This window comes from Stylophora pistillata, chromosome 5 (assembly GCF_964205215.1).
Source record: "Stylophora pistillata chromosome 5, jaStyPist1.2, whole genome shotgun sequence".
Classification (NCBI taxonomy): Eukaryota; Metazoa; Cnidaria; class Anthozoa; order Scleractinia; family Pocilloporidae; genus Stylophora; species Stylophora pistillata.
Window position 1 is genome coordinate 6,735,424 of NC_142523.1, and position 17,969 is coordinate 6,753,392.

General features: G+C 38.0%; 2 protein-coding genes across 2 annotated transcripts in view; both read left to right on the forward strand.

The window, feature by feature from the left end:
* The window catches only part of LOC111325018 (large ribosomal subunit protein eL20), a 6,597-nt gene extending 5,547 nt beyond the window's left edge, over window positions 1-1,050 (forward strand). The window contains exons 4-5 of the mRNA XM_022928716.2: window positions 188-297; window positions 897-1,050. Of these exons, the coding sequence (XP_022784451.1) occupies window positions 188-297; window positions 897-989 (203 nt within the window). The 3' untranslated portion in view covers window positions 990-1,050. The remainder of the gene's footprint in view (window positions 1-187; window positions 298-896) is intronic.
* Window positions 1,051-1,948: 898 nt separating this feature from the next.
* Window positions 1,949-17,696, forward strand: LOC111325023 (complex I assembly factor ACAD9, mitochondrial). The gene is made up of 20 exons (XM_088760479.1): window positions 1,949-2,222; window positions 2,938-3,034; window positions 3,202-3,303; window positions 4,017-4,120; window positions 4,819-4,919; window positions 5,179-5,257; window positions 6,017-6,088; window positions 7,049-7,151; window positions 7,326-7,399; window positions 8,861-8,936; window positions 10,163-10,233; window positions 10,771-10,887; window positions 12,176-12,233; window positions 12,414-12,484; window positions 12,792-12,871; window positions 13,674-13,800; window positions 14,573-14,650; window positions 15,088-15,216; window positions 16,004-16,076; window positions 16,905-17,696. Exons 1-20 carry the CDS (start codon window positions 2,088-2,090, stop codon window positions 16,997-16,999), a joined length of 1,842 nt encoding a protein of 613 aa, XP_088616605.1. The 5' UTR covers window positions 1,949-2,087; the 3' UTR covers window positions 17,000-17,696.
* The last annotated feature ends 273 nt before the right edge of the window (window positions 17,697-17,969 follow it).

Here is a 17,969-nt window from a genome sequence, read left to right on the forward strand (position 1 = left end):
TTAAATGTAAAACTGTTTATGCCAAAGTGACTAACAATAATCCTCTAGCAATTTTACAGTGGAACACAGAAAACCACGAACACTTTCAATTGATTTGAAGGAATCAATTGTTTACTGAATGATTCCAATCAAGTTCAGTACACATGAGCAAACTTCAAATCACAAACTAGTTACCTTTAATATGCAGACCGAGACATGGCAGCCCGCCATCGTGCACGAGGATCAAGCATTCAGATCATGAAAGTTGATGTAATCCCAGCCAGCAAGTGCCGAAGACCACACGTGAAGCAGTTGCATGTAAGTGGCTGATTAGATGTCACTCAAATCTAGTTGTGATTTCCAGAAGCACTGGTGGGAGTTAATTTCTGCCTGCTGCTTGTTTATAAAGGGCCAGCTATTTTGATTAGACATAGTTGTAAAATAATTATCTTGATATGAAATAAATTTTAACCTCTGCTAGCTGGTTTTTTCTTAATTACTGGCTACTAAAAGAATTTCTATAGAAAGCTTGACCCTGTTATATCATAGCAGAAGAAATGCATGCTTATGTATATACCTTAATAAAAGGTCATTTTAAGCTGGTTTTGCATGGGACATTGAAAACTAGGAAAGTAGGTTGATTGACGGGTCACAGAAATTGTACCTTGAAGTGATTATCCAAGAGCATCCAAAGAAAAATTACTTTGATCATGTCATTTTGATTGCACTTCATGTTCTGGTAAAACATCAAGGAAGTCTTTGCAAAGAGTGTGTTAAGTCGTGGAATTGTTTGAATGTGTATGAAATACTCTCAAGTTTTCTCCTCTAACAAATGTTTCTTTTATTTATGGTAAGTTCCTTCCAATGTTTATTTTTTTCCTCAGATATATCATGATATTTATATTCCTTTTTTTCAGAACTCCAAGATCAGATTTCCTCTGCCACATCGTATCATCAAGTCTCACTACAGGTCTAAGTTTGTGGCCAAGCGACCCAACACATTCTATTGAAAATGATGATGAAAAGTGACACTGGGAAGCTAAAATAAAATTAGTAGTCACCATACTGTAATTGATTTGTGTGTGTATTTTCTTTAATATCTGATATTCCCATCACTCAAAATTCTATACTGTTACACAATTCCTACTTTCTTCTCGTGGCAGATGCTGTGAATACCCCTTTAAACTCCATCTCTATCATTCCTTTTCTTGTATAGATATCAAGACTTTTACAACCCTCTCTAACAAACGCAAAAAAAACTCAAAAGCATTTGTGATGTTTTCCAACTGGGTTATTTAAGTACTTAATATACGGGTACTTTTGTTTGAAAGCCTTTGACAGTTTTCATTTCAAACATCGTAAGCTTTTAGCCGAAGAACCACCAACCAAGATAAGCATGGACCCCAGATGACTGATTGAAAATAAATTGGCTAAATATTTAAAGGTGAAAGTTGCTTTTTGCTGAATTCTTGATGTTTTGTCCATGTGAAGGATTTCCGGAAATATTTCCGTATATCCACGTACATTAATCATGCATTCCATTTCATGAAGACTAAATAGAAAGGTTTCCTTGCGACACGCTACGCATAATTAATGTATGGGGTTATATGGAAATCTTGCCGGATTTCCTCCATATTAAAGCGAATAGTGTTGCTGGGTTGAATTTTGGAGTGGTTAGCTTTAACAAAAAAACGACAAAAATATGTATCCATCCCTCAATTAATTAATTTGCTAATGATTATTTCGATGATGTACTCTCGACTATGACTTCACAAATTCTTTGCCATTCTAAGGCTGGGAACTAGAAAAATGATCCACCTTGAATTTGCTCCTAAATCCTCGAGTTCGTCTAGCGGAATATTGACTCTCAACTTAACTTTTATTCGAAGAAGGGAAATAGATTCCTTGCCGTAATCCTTCATCGCTCCCAGCGTATCATCGCGGAACTTTTGTGCGCAGCCAGGCGGACAAGAGAAAGATTGGGGCGAGTACAAAGGTTTTTAGTGAAGGCCGTTCAAGGTGACCGAAGAAGTATTTATCGAGCTGAAATGACAGCCTGAATATTTTTACTCTAAGTCACGATAGGGAAGGGAATTCTGGCTAGCACGATGGCGTTCAGAGCGGGAAGGCATATTTTAAGTGCCTTTAAGCCTGTGAGCGTGTCATCATTTCGGCGCTTTCTTCACACGTCGAAACCAACTTCAACTTTTGCCAAGGATCTGTTTCTGGGACGTTGCAATAAGGTATAAAATGCATCATGTGGTTTCATGGAAATCGTTTAACTCCTTGTGTATTGTTTTGCTGAAATAGATTAGAAAACCGCGTATGAGATCAAAGTAGAGACCTACATTTTCTCTTGAAAAAAAGAGGTTGAATTGAGAAAAATCCTAAAATTATGTAATCGGCCGGTCTCTTAATTTTCATTTTAATTCCACTAAATATTCAGAATTGGTCTTTGGATAATCTTCCATTTCCTCTGTAGAATCTTAGGGAGATTTTGTATCAGCCAAGGGAAAACTACATGTTTCAAACGATAACTAAGCAAATTGAAACAAAACTTTGCTTGTTGATGTTCGTTGATTCGAGTCAGACTTGTGTACGCACGCTAGAATTTGATATTACGGGAGAGTTCTCTCACGGTTTCAAAGTTTTTTTAGACTGAATTGTCTTAGTATGTCAAAGAAAAGATAATTTCTATTTTCCAATTTTTTAAAAAAAATTTTTTTTTATCCTATGAAGAAGACATAAGGAAGATATTCACGATTGCATTGTTTTGTAAGAGAGAAGGATCGAAGGTGGGCGGGGAGTGGGTTGGGGCGAAGGAAACAGATGGACGAATGAGCAAATGAACGGAGAAATATATCAAATAAGGAATGGAAGAAAGAAAAAGTGAACGAGTGAAACAAATTTTCAGATATTGGACGCATAAAAGTATCTTTTTTTCCCCTCTCTTTGTAGGAGGAAGTTTTCCCATATCCAGACCCATTGAATGAAGAACAACGAGAAACCCTTAACATGCTTGTTGAACCAGTTGAAAAGTATTTTGTTGAGAAAGGTAATCAAAGATAATGACAAGAGAATTGGTTGAATCAAATTTGAGTAAAGGTGGTCCAGTATCCAGATGCTCTGGGTCTTCCTTAGACATTATTATATATTAAATGAAGTATAGGGATTTATCTTGTTGACTTGACAAACAACTGTTTATTTTTTATTTGATTACAGTTGATTCTGCCCAGATTGACAAAACAGCTAAAATTCCTGAAGAAGTTATGGAAGGACTGAAAGAGCTTGGTTTGTTTGGTCTGCTGATCCCTGAAGAATATGGTAAGATATTTTAGTAGTCATCCATCTTTGTTGCAGTAATTGTTATTTTGTATTACTAATTTTCTATGTGATGAAGACTTATTTACTACTAGGTAAATTTAATTTGGCTGGTGTTCCTTCGATTCAAAAACAGCCAGCTAGTCCATCAAATTATGAGTTAATGCTTTATTACTTAATACCAATAGACCACTTTCATAAATGGCTGTTGGATTAAAATTCTTTTGTTTAAATTTAAATTAGCCCTTCTGGCCTTGCTTGAGATATTGTATTATTTTGAATTTTGTACTGGAGAACGAGGCCACAAGGGCTAATTTAAATTTAAACAAAAGAATATTAATCCGGCAGCCGTTTATGAAAGTGGTCTATAGTGAGGACAAAAAAGATTACCAGTAAGGTCTAGTTTTGGACACTTACCTACCACATCTAGATCCATATCCATTTCATTTATGGCACCTTGTGAGCACCTAGCTCACTGTTTAGTAGCACTGCCTACAAGAAGTCGTGAGTGACTGGAGGAAAGCATTATTGCCAAATCTCTTTGCTTTTCACCCCAGTCCACCAATTAAGAAGATTTACTAATTTTTCATCCCCAAATAAACTTTGGCTGAATATTTCCCTTTTGGAAATCATTAATTATTTTTGAAAATTAAAAATGATTTGTTTCTCGACCTGTGCGAAAGATATTTACTAATAAGTATTTTAAAATGCTTCAGGTGGCCTTGGTCTTCTAAATACAAATTATGCCCGGGTTTGTGAAGCTTTCACAGATGCTAGTATTGCCGTGACGCTGATGGCACATCAATCCATTGGTCTGAAGGCGAGTTGCTTTACCTAATGGCCCTTTCACTTCTAGGATCTATATGTCAATTCTCTGTACTGCCTTTCATAAGTTTCTCATGATTTTAGCTCTGAGAATTTGATGTTTCCTCTCCTTATCATCCCAGAGGTGTAAAGTGTTTTGATACTTGAGATACAATGAAATATATGAAGTTCATATATTTTGTACTGCGGTATTAGATACATATGATGCACGATCCTCGCAGTAGATAGCGCTATTTAAGCAATAGCGAAAATCAGACCTGAAAAAAATCAGGCCTGTGCAGGCCTGATTTTTTTCAGGTCTGATTTTCGCTATTGCTTAAATAGCGCTATCTACTGAGAGGATCGTGCATCATATGTATGTTTGATACTGTTGTAGAAAATCTCTTTTGTTTTTAAATTTCAAAATGCAATTTTCTTCTCCCTCTACCCTCTTTTTGTATTTATGCATGGCACATTTCATTTCATTAATTAGCCAATCATGTCAAAGATCTTTAACCTTGACATCGAAAACTTCGTGTAGAATTGGTAACCCCTTTGTTTGAAATTTTAAGAAGTTTATGGGTTTTATTTTAGCTAGAGGGGATGGTTAGAGGGGATAAATTATTTCAGACCAGCTGGTTTTCTGCAGCCAAGGATAGAAAAGCTTTTACAGTAACTGTTCTTTTATATTGATTTGTGTCTGATTTGTGACAGGGAATTCTTCTTCTTGGAACTGAAGAGCAAAAGCAAAAATATTTACCAAGACTAGCTTCTGGTGAACACATGGCTGCATTTTGTCTTACAGAACCCTCAAGGTACATGAACAAAGCACTCATTGCTTAGTATTTAAAACATTTATTTTATGGTGGGTACGTCGGCAGCCTAACTCCTATGACAGAAAATATTTTATCTAGTGACCCCTTAATGCACAAGTAAATACTTAATAAAGCTGCAAAATGTGTTTAAAACTAGACACACTATTAGATTTTCAGAGGTAAATAATTTGTAAAGAAACTATAAGAAAAAACAATTATGTTCTTTTGCAATAATTTATTTATTATTGTTTCCATGTAGTGGAAGCGATGCAGCATCAATCCAGACCAAAGCAACTTTAAGCAAGGATGGCAAACATTTTCTTCTCAATGGTTCAAAGGTTTGTTATGTTTTAAGATCATTAAGTAGGTGCCAAAGATCCTCTCTGAAATTGACTCAATGCTTTAACCCAGCTAAGGGTGACCAGCATCTAATTTCTCCTTACAATATCACCCCTGAATCACACAGTAATGTCACGAGAATAAAGGAAATGATCAGTGTAAGAGTGACCAGTATCTAATTTCTCCTTACAATGTCACCCCTGAATCACACAGTAAGGTCACAAGAACAAAGAAAATGATCACGAACTAGTAAGAGAAGCTCTTGATTGTTAAACAAATTCTCTTTGTCAGCACTGTAGGAAATGCATAGAGAACAGTATGGAGAATATGTCTACTGATGTTAGGGTCTAAATGGTTAAAAAAAAAATACTGTTTCTAACCTGAGACACTGTTGAATCTCAAAAATTAAAAAAAATAGCAAATTCAGATTCCACTGAAAACATGCTTGTTAGTATTTTAGGGCTGCTGGAAAAGCTGTCAACCAATTACCTGATATTTCCTTTGCTTTTGCTGAATTTTTCTGAGAAAAATAACAGAAATGTGGGTCTCTTTCCATCTAACAACACATCTAAGTAAGCTGTCCTCGTCTGGTTGCTCTTGAAGTAAACATGACCATAGCTGTTCAGACCTGGTTTCCATGCACTCAAGTCCAGACTGTTTCCTGGGGTGGCCAGTTATTAATATGGTGTATGATTCATGTGTGTCATGTACTTCTTAAGATTCTAATTCTTATTATACTTATCATTCTTAAATTCTAGATTTGGATCTCTAATGGAGGATGGGCTGACATAATGACGGTCTTTGCCAGGACTACTCACACCAATGACAAGGTCAATATTTTTTTGTAAGATATAATACACCTTGTAGCTTTTATGCATCCTTTTGTCTTTTCCTGACTTGATCCTTCTAAGCCTGCTTGTGGGCAGTCATTTGTATTTTCAAGCATGAGATTTGGTGCAGGGAATATTTGCTCGCCATATTGAACAGGTGAAAGATTTGGAACGAGTGACAAATTGAGGGGGAGGGGGGAAAGGGAGAAAACTCATGGGTTTTCAGGCAGGTGGTTTTCTGGTTTTTCTCCTCTTCCGCCTCCCCTTTGCTTTCTCACTTGTCCCTGATCTTCCACCTGTCCAGTATGGCAACCAAATAATTTATGTGCTGCGCTGAATCTCACACTTGAAAACACAAACTGCCACCTGTGAGCAGGCTACCCACTTCTCTCTGCTAGACCTAGATAAAAAACAGCAGCACTACTCTCCCCTGGAAGGGATGCCAGTCCATCACTAGTTTACTCTCAGAATCTCATCAGGCTTAGCTTCCCTGATAATTCATAGGTGTCCTTTTATACTCTGTAGTGGATACAGGCAAGTGTGAAGGTAAAGAGGTTTGGCCAAGAATACAACAAATTGACCTGGGGCCCATTTCTTGAAAGTCCTGCTACTTAATGGGCCCACGAAGCAGTTCTGTTTTCATTCAAGATGAGGATTTCAACAGTTTTGAAAATGATATAATAAACCTATCAGCTAAAGAAACAAAAAGGATTGGTTTGGGTGCCAGAACCTGCTTTCCTATCCTTCAAATTTTAATTTAATTTAAAACATGGCTTCATGCTCGTTAAGTTACAAGGACTATTGAGAAACAGGCCCCAGGTCAAGTCTCAAACCCAGGCTCCTCAAACCACACTTCAGTGCACTGACCATTGGGGACCATATCTACCTTTCTATTTTGCATCCCACAAATTTTAATTGGTTTAATTTACATCATTTATCATGACTGTCAATGTATTGCAGGGTGAAAAGCAAGACAAAATAACTGCTTTTATTGTGGAAAGAGAATTTGGAGGTGTGACGAGTGGAAAACCAGAGGATAAACTTGGAATTAGAGGCTCAAATAGTAAGCGAACAAAATGTTTTAATTACAGTTGAATTTATATGGTGAACAAATTGCAGAGTTAAGTATTAATTACCATTTGTTTGAGTTATAATGTTATAATTGCTATAAACCTTTGAGGCCAGATTTTTTCAAAATAGAAGTTTTATTCAGTCTATTCTCTTTTCTGTCTTTTAGCATGTGAACTCCATTTTGACAACACTCCAATTCCAATTGAAAATGTTCTTGGAACTGTTGGTGGTGGATTTAAGGTAAAGTTAGGAATGTTTTGTTTTGTGCATAATTCTGGAAAAAAAGTTCATCCTTCTTATCTCACATAATTATGTTGGAGGAGCACTACTAGTGGCTGCACCTGATTCAATACACTGAGCTTGGTTTTTCAAAGCTGGGTTAATATAACCCAGGGTTAGTGTGAAATTTGATTACAGATCTAAAAACTTGAAGAGAAAATTCAGTTTATTTCTTTTTGTCCAGAATTTGATGATTGAATGATCTAAAAACAATAGGGAAAATTATCCCAAAACCTGGATTAAAATTTAACCCTGGGTTAGCACTAATCGACCTTGGGACAACTGGGCCCCACTGGACTCTACACATGTAGGTCAAGACTGGAGCACTGGTCAGGAAATTTTGTTGTGTTCTAAGGTTAGACACTTAACACTCCTGGTGCCTCTCTTCACCCCAAGAGTACAGGCATAAACTAAATGAATACTGGCAGATGATTAAGGAAGCTTGCAATAGACTGGCATTCCATCCAGAGGGATAGCCCAGGTGGGGGGGGGGGGGGGTGTACTCCCTTATAAGGGCTTAATGGGGACGTGCGGCCAGCCAGGGTATGTTTTTTGAGATTTTTTTCTTAAACAGGATATTGAATTTGTCATATTTTGTCTTAATCAGGGTATCGATTTATCAATTTTTGTCTTAAACAGGATATCTTTTCTTGGAAGATAAACAGCAAAATTTTTACAAGCTCTAATTTTAATTAATATTGAATTTCGTTGATTTTGGCATTGATACCAGGCACATTAAATGTCTTAAACAGGGTATCAAAAATCGGAATTCTGTCTTAAACAGGGTAGGAAAATCAGCGATATTTGTCTTAAACAGTGTCAGAGTATGAGGGGCTGCACCTCCCCACCCAGGAATATATCAAGTACCTCCCCTGGGGGGGATAGTTACTTCATGGTAGAGAATCTGGGACAAGCTCTCACTGGCTGTAATGAGCCACTTTGCTCAAGTGCAGACTTGATCATTTTTTTAATGAAAACAATCTGCTATAATTATGATCCTGGTGATATAATAATTTTCTTTGTATCACACTCGTGACAAGATGAACAACATCTTTCTCCCTATTAAATATGTTACACAATTTGTTTAAAAGCCCCCTGCTTCTGGCAGTTTGCAGCTCTAAGTGCTAATTAGAATATACATCTGCCATTAACTAAATGTAAACGACATCAAAAATATTTGTAAGTATTGAAATAATATTATGCTATAGACCACTTTCATAAATGGCTGCTGTATAAATATTCTTTTGTTTAAATTTAAATTAGCCCTACTGGCCTCGCTTGAGATAATGTATTCTTTTGAATTTTGTACTGGAGAACGAGGCCAGTAGGGCTAATTTTAATTTAAACAAAAGAATATTAATCCGGCAGCCATTTATGAAAGTGGTCTATAATAGTTACTCTAATTTTTTTGCTTCTGTTAAGGTGGCTATGAACATCTTGAACAGTGGCAGGTTTGGTATCGGAGCATGTGCTGCAGGTGGACTGAGAGGGCTGATAGGTAATTTTAAGTAATTGTGGCGTGTTCAAGGGGAGGGTGTGTGGATCCCATCCCCCCCCCCCACACAACTCATCCCAGCCCCCATCATCAGACTTGTGATTGATTTTCCTTCTTAATTGTCTGAAACTGACATTTTGCCGGCAAATTTTTATCACTGACCACTCAATTTGAAGTGTTTTCAATTTACTTATCTTTAAAAAAGGCTCTGATTAAAAAAAGGAAAGAATAAAAGTGTGTTTTCTGATTAAAAATTTGGACCCCTTCCCAACCCCATTGAAACTCTGCCCCATTCCTCCTTCCCAGCACAGTTTGTTTGTGGCTCTCTAATTCACAAAGGTTCAGTATTCTTTTCTGAGATAATGTTTAAGTTCCATTGGAAAAATGATTGTGCAGACCTTATGTCCAAAAAAAACCAGTAGGTGGCTTCTCTAATGGCTAATACCAGCTGCTTTACATATTACACACTAACTTTGAAGCAAACCCTCCACTTCAAAGACTTTTTTTAAACTTTTAAGTAGAGGAAGTGCTTTCAGAACTTTATTTGTGTAGTATAATTTCGACCGAGGGTTGGTTAGCGTCGAGTTGTTTCGATGCTTAGGCAAACGTTGGGTTTAACGCGAGCTCGCACATGGGGTGCAGGACACTCAACTGCTTTACAATCAACTGAATCTACTTTATTGCTTGAATCAAGGTTCTTATATACATAATGGTAGCTAAATCATATGTGATACAAAATACAGAAGATAATACGAGTTTCCCTTGGAATAAACAACTTAATTACCACGTATCCGCAGTTTCACCAATATGGGAGGACACTTTCGTAGATCCTGCGGAACTAGTGTTCCTATGTGTTTTTTAGACGGAAAACACGTACAAGTTTCCATATTCTGATGTCTGTTCTCAACCTTACACTGCACCCGTAATTCAGTCTCTGGGCTGCAACTGGTCAGATATAAACTATATTCATAAACTATATTCATATTCATATTCTATGCGACACGTAGTAGGAATATTTTCATGAATACTCTAGCAACAAAGGGTTACACATAAATCATATTTCTGGTTGTAATTAATATGTAATCAAAGCTTACTTTAGAATTGTTTGTCACGCTTTGTCACACTATACTTAACTTTATATTTGTCACGCTTTGTCACGCTATGCTTAACTTTACAACATTTATACATTGAAAGTCTCAGATCTCAATTTGTTAGTGTTGTGATTTTAGTTGCAGCAGCAGAGCATGCCACTACAAGAAAACAATTCAACAGGACTTTGTCAGGATTTGGACAGATTCAGGTTTTTATAGAAATTTGTTGCTTATGGCTCTTTGAAATCTTTACCCTAGACCAAAGTAAATCTCTGAAACTCTCACCTCTTACTTTCAAGAACTTTTTTTTTAATTTTTGCGAAAGCATGAAATAAAATGGAGTTTAATTAGGGGCCTGTACAATCAATATCTGCTCTAATGATCCAAATTAATTGGTCACACTTTAATTTTATATTAGTTGCATTTCTTAGGATATGGAAATGGCCACTGTTTTAGAAAATAGAGGTGAAGCTGGGTCCATAAAATCAAGAAATTTTTTTTATGGTTTGCTTAGATTTTGGACCTCACCTTGTACAACATCATGAACTTACAGACTAAGAGAAACTTCCAATTGAGTTATTCAGTCACTGTTGTGTTGCATTCAGGGAGCTCCAACATAAATTGCAGCATGAATGTTTGATTTGTGCCGCTTCCCTAACCAGTCAATTATACTAACTGAAGCAATAACCAAATATAAGTGGTATGGTCCAAAACCAATCTTTTTCTTTATAATTTAATTTAATCAGGAGAAGTTTGCACGTATGGCATTGAAACAATATACAATTGAGTCCATGGCGTACCTGACAACTGGGATGTTGGACGGTGGTGAGGAAGACGCTTCGGTGGAGGCTGCCATGTGCAAGGTTTGTTGTTGGAAACCCAGATTTGACATTTGTACAATGAAAGCCTCCAAAGCTTTCGCTTCTGTTTCCATTTTTTTTTTAAGCAGGGGAGAAGTGTGAGCCACGTAGGAGTCTTGTGAAAGCATAGCAGCTCAAGAGAGCAAAAATATTAAGAGGAGGGGATAGACAAAAGTTATGAAAAGTTCCTCTTTTCTTTATGTACCCCTTGATTTAAGTTTTTTTTTTTAATTTGTAACTTTGCAATTGGCCTTGCTCACCATACAGTCTTTGTGGCTTAGTAGTAGAGCATTGGGGCACACAATCCAAAGGTCTGAGATCCAATTCCTCCTGAGGACTCAGAATATTTTTGTTTATTCCATACTCTTGACCAAACAAAAATTAACATCCTTCTCTATTTTTTTTTTGGCCCCCCTTTAGTCCATGCTCGGTGTGATCTCCTTAAATTAACTCACATTCTCTTTGCAAAAAGGAAACAGAAAAGACTGGATCCTACAAGTTACACATCTTTCTTGGTAGATCATGTCATGTGATCGTCATTAGGGCAAGGGTATCGTCCTCAAAAGGACTGTTGTCAATAGCAGTCTGAGAAGTGAAGGAGGAGTTCAGGGCTGTGCTCTAGCAGCACCCGGTGGCCCCTGGCGCCTTACATTTAACAAATGGTAAACACCACAGCATACACTATTGAGTTATGGATGCACGCAGGAGGTTGCTAAGCACGAAAGAAGCGTAAGAGTCGCTCGAGGCGATAGCCGAGAGCGACTCTAGCTTCCCAAGTGCTTAGCAAACCTCCCAAGTGCATCCATAACTCAATAGTGTATGCTGTGGTGTTTACCATTTGTTTTATAACATAACATTGATACTTTGTAGCTAAAGAGTTCCCTTTTATTTAACAAATCTTATGTGACCAGAAAAAACAAGCGCGTGCAGAAAAATAGTCTTTGCATTTGCTCATGTCAGCAGCGTAACCCATGGGCAAATGGGGGACGCTAAATTGACCAATCAGAGCGTGCACTTTACTTTGGTTATGTTATAATTGTTCTTGGGCGACTCAGGAATCTTAGTTTTTTCATAAAAAAGCATATGCTGGGCACCCTGGATTTTACACCGTTTCTGAGCACTGGGCTCTCTTTAATTTTTCTTAGAGCACAGCCTTGGAGTTGTTTACTCTCTTGTCAGATGATCAGCACAAACAGTGAACTATTCCTTTGGGGGTTGATCCATATTATATTGGTGTACATGTGTATATCCTGGTATCTTTTTCACTTTTTTTTTTCATCATTCTTTGCAGGTGTATGGTTCAGAGGGGTTATGGACTGGAGTTAATGAGGCACTGCAGATCTTAGGAGGTGCTGTGAGCTAAAACTATTTCAAACTTAAAACAAATGCACTGGTGAAATTTTAGTTATCCTTCGGTAGATTTGTGTGAATTACTGGAATGTTATTTTGGTCAGTTGTATCTCAATTGTATCAGTCACTACTCGTATGATAAGAAATGATTGATGCCACTCATACTTTTTGACCCTCAGGCCTTGGGTATATGAAAGATTATCCGTATGAACGAATCATGAGGGATTCAAGAATCTTATTGATATTTGAGGTAAGCAATATGTCACTGGTGAATTTTGAATCTCTGGATATACAAAATTAGAGGAAACTGTAGGGAATGTTTTTTTTTTTTTCTTTTTTGTGGGGGGGGGGGGGGGTGAATGTGCATTTCCAGGCAATTCATCATGATAATGGAACCTGACATATGCACACTCCCCAATTGTGGTGGGGCATTAATGTTAGAGCTCCCCCCCCCCCCCCGCACCCACAGGGCACAGTAGAAGTCTGTGTTTTATTGTTGTTTTTTTTTTTTTTATAAGAAACATTGTTCAGTTCTGGATTTTTCTTATGTTTAACAGGGAACAAATGAAATCCTTAGAATGTACATAGCACTTGCTGGTATGCAACATGCTGGGAAACACTTGCAAGCAGTGTTAAAGTGAGTTGTTGCATTAGTGATTTAGTGCAGTTTCCAAATCATTATTTTTTAAAAACATTTTTCCAAAAGACTGAAATGGCCAATCACAAGGAAAGGTTGAAATGACGGTCCAATGAATCACGTGATGAAAGACTTAGGGCGGGAAACGTGAGTGACTGAGCCGCTGTTGGTTTGGTGACTGGCATCTAATTTCTCCTTACAATATCACCCCTGAATCACATATAAAGGTCAGGAGAATAAAGGAAATGATCATCAACTAAAGAAGCTCTTGCTTTGTATACAGCTTCTCCTTGTCTGCACCATAGGAAATGTATAGAGAACAGTATGGAGAATATGCATACTGATGTTAGGGTGTAAAGGTTTATAAGATTCACTCCTTGTTGCTTAATTCTGTGTAAACCGGAATACATTTCAGCGGTAAAGTACCAGTTGGCCAAACTAGTGAAGCAAGGAAATTTTGGTTTTATCATTTGAGCCGATAATGTACATTGGCCATTCGCCATTCGCTCTGACGAAGGGCTAACGCTCGAAACGTCAGCTTTGAAACTCTACGGTGACCAATTTACATTTATCAACTCAGTCGATAAAATCAAAATTACCTTGTTACTCCCACGGACACAGCACTACAATTTCTCTAGAAACTAAATTCAAGCTAGTGAAACAGTTAGGTTCTTTTAATGTTATCATACCCAGTATGTAAAAAGTCAAGTGTTATTTGACTGATGTAGAGAGACAGTTTAAAGAAATTTTCCTCTTAGTTGTGATCCCATCGTCTTTATTATGAGTTTGATTCTTTAACCAGATACCTGAAGAACCCTTTTGGAAATGTTGAATTCGTGACGGACTTCGTGAAGAATAGAGCTCTCTATGCCTTGGGACTAAAGGGAAACCTCCAGGGAATTGCCGAAGCTACGCATCCACAATTGGCGGTAAGTGTGACAAACTCTTGAAAAGGCCTACTCTGGGGCCTTAAGTCGCCCTAACTTTGGGCGACTTTGGGCAATTTAAGGCGACTTAAGGCAACTTAAGCAAAATTGGCAGAAAAAACATCGCGACTTTAGGCGATGTAAGGCAATTTAAGGTGACTTAAAGCGATTTTATTTGACTGAAGTGATAAAATCAGTTAGCAACAGTCTCTTCATAACCTTAAAAACATTTACAGAATCCCTTGCAATAAACTCAATAGTCATGATTAGAGTGGGGTGAATAGGGTCAATTGGGAAGGGTGGAACCCTTATAACATTGCGTAACCATTAGCGACTTAAGGCAACTTAAGGCGACTTAAGGCGACTTAAGGCGACTTTAGGCAACTTAAGGTCCCAGAGTTGGCCTTTGAAATGAGCTCTTTGAAAAAATGACGAACATAGTGACAAACTATGATGGTTGCAAACGCGTCGCTATGGTTTCAGATAGACAACTGGAAATGTAGTGATTTAACCAGCGACAGACTTTTAGTGAGAGGGTCTTCTGTTTTTGGAAACTTGTGACCGTACACTACAGATGGCGACGGGCAAGTGGCATTTACTTCTGGATCGCGGGTCTCTTCTCTCTCTTTCTTTTTAAAGGGCAGGAGGTGGGAGAAGATAATCTCTTTTGGGAGAGGGGTTTTCTTTCTTTATTTCAAAAGGCTCATTTTTTCAAGGGCTCGTCCCCCCCCCCCCCCCCAGGTGATTAATTTATGTATTTCATTACTTTTTACAGGACAGCGTCAAGAAATTGGAAGAAAATATTGCTGATTTTGGAAGGATATCTGAAAACTTGCTGTCCAAGTTTGGAAAGGTAACTTATAGTTGCGTGTGTTATTCTCTTCATTTTGACACCATTGTTATTGTCAAATCTCTCAGAATAGATTGCGCATGCGTAACACTTGCAGCAAACCAACCTGAACTCAAATCGATAAAGCGCGGGAGAAAATAAATAAGTTAGGTGCAGGTCCGCTTCTGATTGGTTCTTTCAACTAGGTTAAATACCTTTCTTTTTACCAGGTGAGAAGTGTGTGTTAAAGGGAATCGTCCTTTGTTTCCATCTTTTGTGATCATTATGTCCAAGATATATGTTTGTGACCGTATATTTGGCAACTTTAGATTTCTGAACACATGCAGCGTAAATGTACATCGAAGATCCTCAACTTTTTAGGATTTCAAAGACCTTTTCGAAAAAAAAAATTTTCTTAGATGGTTAGCGGCAGCTTTTTTATTCATTTATTTTCTTTGTAGAATATCGTCGAAGAGCAATTTTTGCTGAAAAGAATGGCAGATGTAGCCATTAACTTGTATGGTATGACGGCTGTGATCTCCAGAGCAACAAGGTCTATCAACCGTGGCTCACCGAGCGCCAGTCATGAGGTAGATAGCAGTTTTACATGTATGTCGGACGGACAGAATTCTGACAGTCTAACGGACTGACTAACGGACCGACTACGTTTGACTGGGACTGATTAAATTTCAGGCTGACTGACCTACCAATTGACGAATCATCCACCTGTAATTCAGGAACAGACTGGAATGACTAAATTATTGCTGAAATGACTGACTCATTGGCTGACTAAATGACTGACTGACTGACTAACTGACTGACTGATCGACTGACTGACCGACTGACTGACTGACTGACCAACTGACTGACAGACCGACTGACTGACTGACTGACCAACTGACTGACTGACTGACAGACCAACTGACGGACAGACCGACTGACCAACTGACTGACAGACTGACTGACTGACCAACTGACTGACTGACAGACCGACTGACCAACTGACTGACAGACCGACTGACTAACCAACTGACTGACAGACCGACTGACTGACAGACCGACTGACTGACTGACTGACAGACCGACTGACTGACTGACTGACAGACCGACTGACTGACTGACAGACCGACTGATTGATCAACTGACAGACAGTCAGACTGACCTTCTCTCTGATCAATTGACCATCCGCCGACTGACCAACCGCTTGAGTGTCTGTTCATCAATCTAACTGACTTACATACCCACCGATCGACCAAACGAGATCCCAGCTAACTGAAAGACACAACCACTACCTAATTACACAACTATCTGTACTTTGCAATGAAATGTAGTTGTGTATTCAATCTCATGCTTTGTTTGTGTTTTTTTTTTTGGCAGGCACTTCTTGTGGATACTATATGCAAAGAAAAATACCATGCCAATCATTCCCTCCTCAAAGAAGTCAAATCAGGTGAGAAACAGAATCTTTAATTAAACTTTTAAAGACGTGTGACGCTTATTTTATATGTAGAGGATAAATGGGGGTAATCTTCATGAACGTTCATGACAGAAATTACGGATCAGTATCGTATCTCAGTCAACTGATTGCAAGTCAGGGTTAATGTTGGGTTAGGGGAGGGGAGGGCTAGGTGCGCTTTTGCTCAGATTCTAGTTTTGATTCGAAACTACCATCGATTCGAAAGAAGACTCAATTTACCATTCTCCTTTGCATTCATCGTTGGAGAGCGCCATACCTCAGTAATTCTCAGATAAACTCGCAGGTAAGGCAAAGGAAAGAGAAGATAGTTATCCAAAATGTAACGAAGATGGCGAAAAAGGAGATCATTTGCACGGACTGAAGCCAGGAAATTGTATAAAAAATATAGGAGAGCACTTTCACAGTTGACCTAACGCGTCACAGCAACTCGTCGTAAAAACAAAGTGTCAATCTCCTTGCGCACAAAATTCTTAAATTCGAGCTGTTTTTGGCCATAGGGAATATTTCTTTGTTTGTCTATGGCGAATGAAAGTGTCGTTGATCACGCGAGAACCAGAAGTTATCTTAGGTATCCCATCAAGATTCGAAAACAACCAGTGATGATACAACGTCACTTTTGCAGAGATTTAGGGAAATCTTGAGGACTCTCTGACGATAGCCGACAATCACCCAAATTATAAAGCGCATTTATATGTTAAAATTTGACTGTTGATGAAAACTCATTGAACTTTTTCCAACACATTTCCAATAGATAAGAAACAGAAATATTTGTTTGAATCCTCTTCCCTTTTTATCTCACAGGAGAGAAGAGTAATGGAGACGAACAACTTAAGAAAATTGCAGACGACATTTTTAACAGTGGAGGTCCAGTGACACCTCATGCTCTTACTGTCTGAAGACCTTATAATTTATTCGAATGTAAATATTTATGTAAATAAATTAATGTTAAGGTTTTAAACCGGAACGAAGACAAACTCGAAGACAATGGAAAGAGACCCATTGCAGGCCAATGAAGATAATTGTTATAAAAAAACTTTAGGAAATGGTCATCGTTTTTCTGAGGTATAATTTTCTTTTCGTTGGCCCTACAGCTAAGCTAATATTTTTACAGGTATGAAAGAGGACTCTATCTCAACGAACTGTATGTTATTGTTGCGCCCTTAGAAATGCGTAGTATTAACCCTTTAATTTCTCAAGATCTGATTGATTATTCTCCCCTCTGGCTGCTACGCATTTCCTTGTAAATGAGTCGCGAGAATTTGGTTTTTAGATCCAGATTACAATCTCTACCTGATAAGTTTGAGTATTCTCATTACCTGTTTGCTGGATCATGTATGGATATTATAGGGAGAAGTTACATGTTAATCACTTCTGGGAGACAAAGGGTTCAGGTATAACACGCAAGAAATTAGCGTTATGTTAAATCTCAGAGCGATAGAACGTCTTTTAAATTGTTTTAATCCTGCTAATCACCGTGCTTAATTCCGTAACTAAATTATTTTGGTCACAAACTCTTACTACAAGGTACAATGTAAGTGCATGTTTTGTTCCTGGAATATGAAAAAGTAATCCCAATAAAATACTGAGACCTAATTTTCTCACCGTGACAATCCATGAAACCTTTTGTGGCGGTACTTATTGCATATCTATTATTTTGACTTTAATTCATGATATTGTGTAGATACGTGTCTTTGGAGAATTTTTTACCCAACAGAGGACCGTCGTTTACTCCTTTTTGCAAAGAACTGAAATGTTATACCATTCCCCTTGGGAATGAGTGCACGCTGTCTTCCTGTTGTCTGTTTTCGGGAGGACAGGATGCGAGAGAGTCATCGAAATTCCAGTCCTACCTGTGCAAACTCTTTA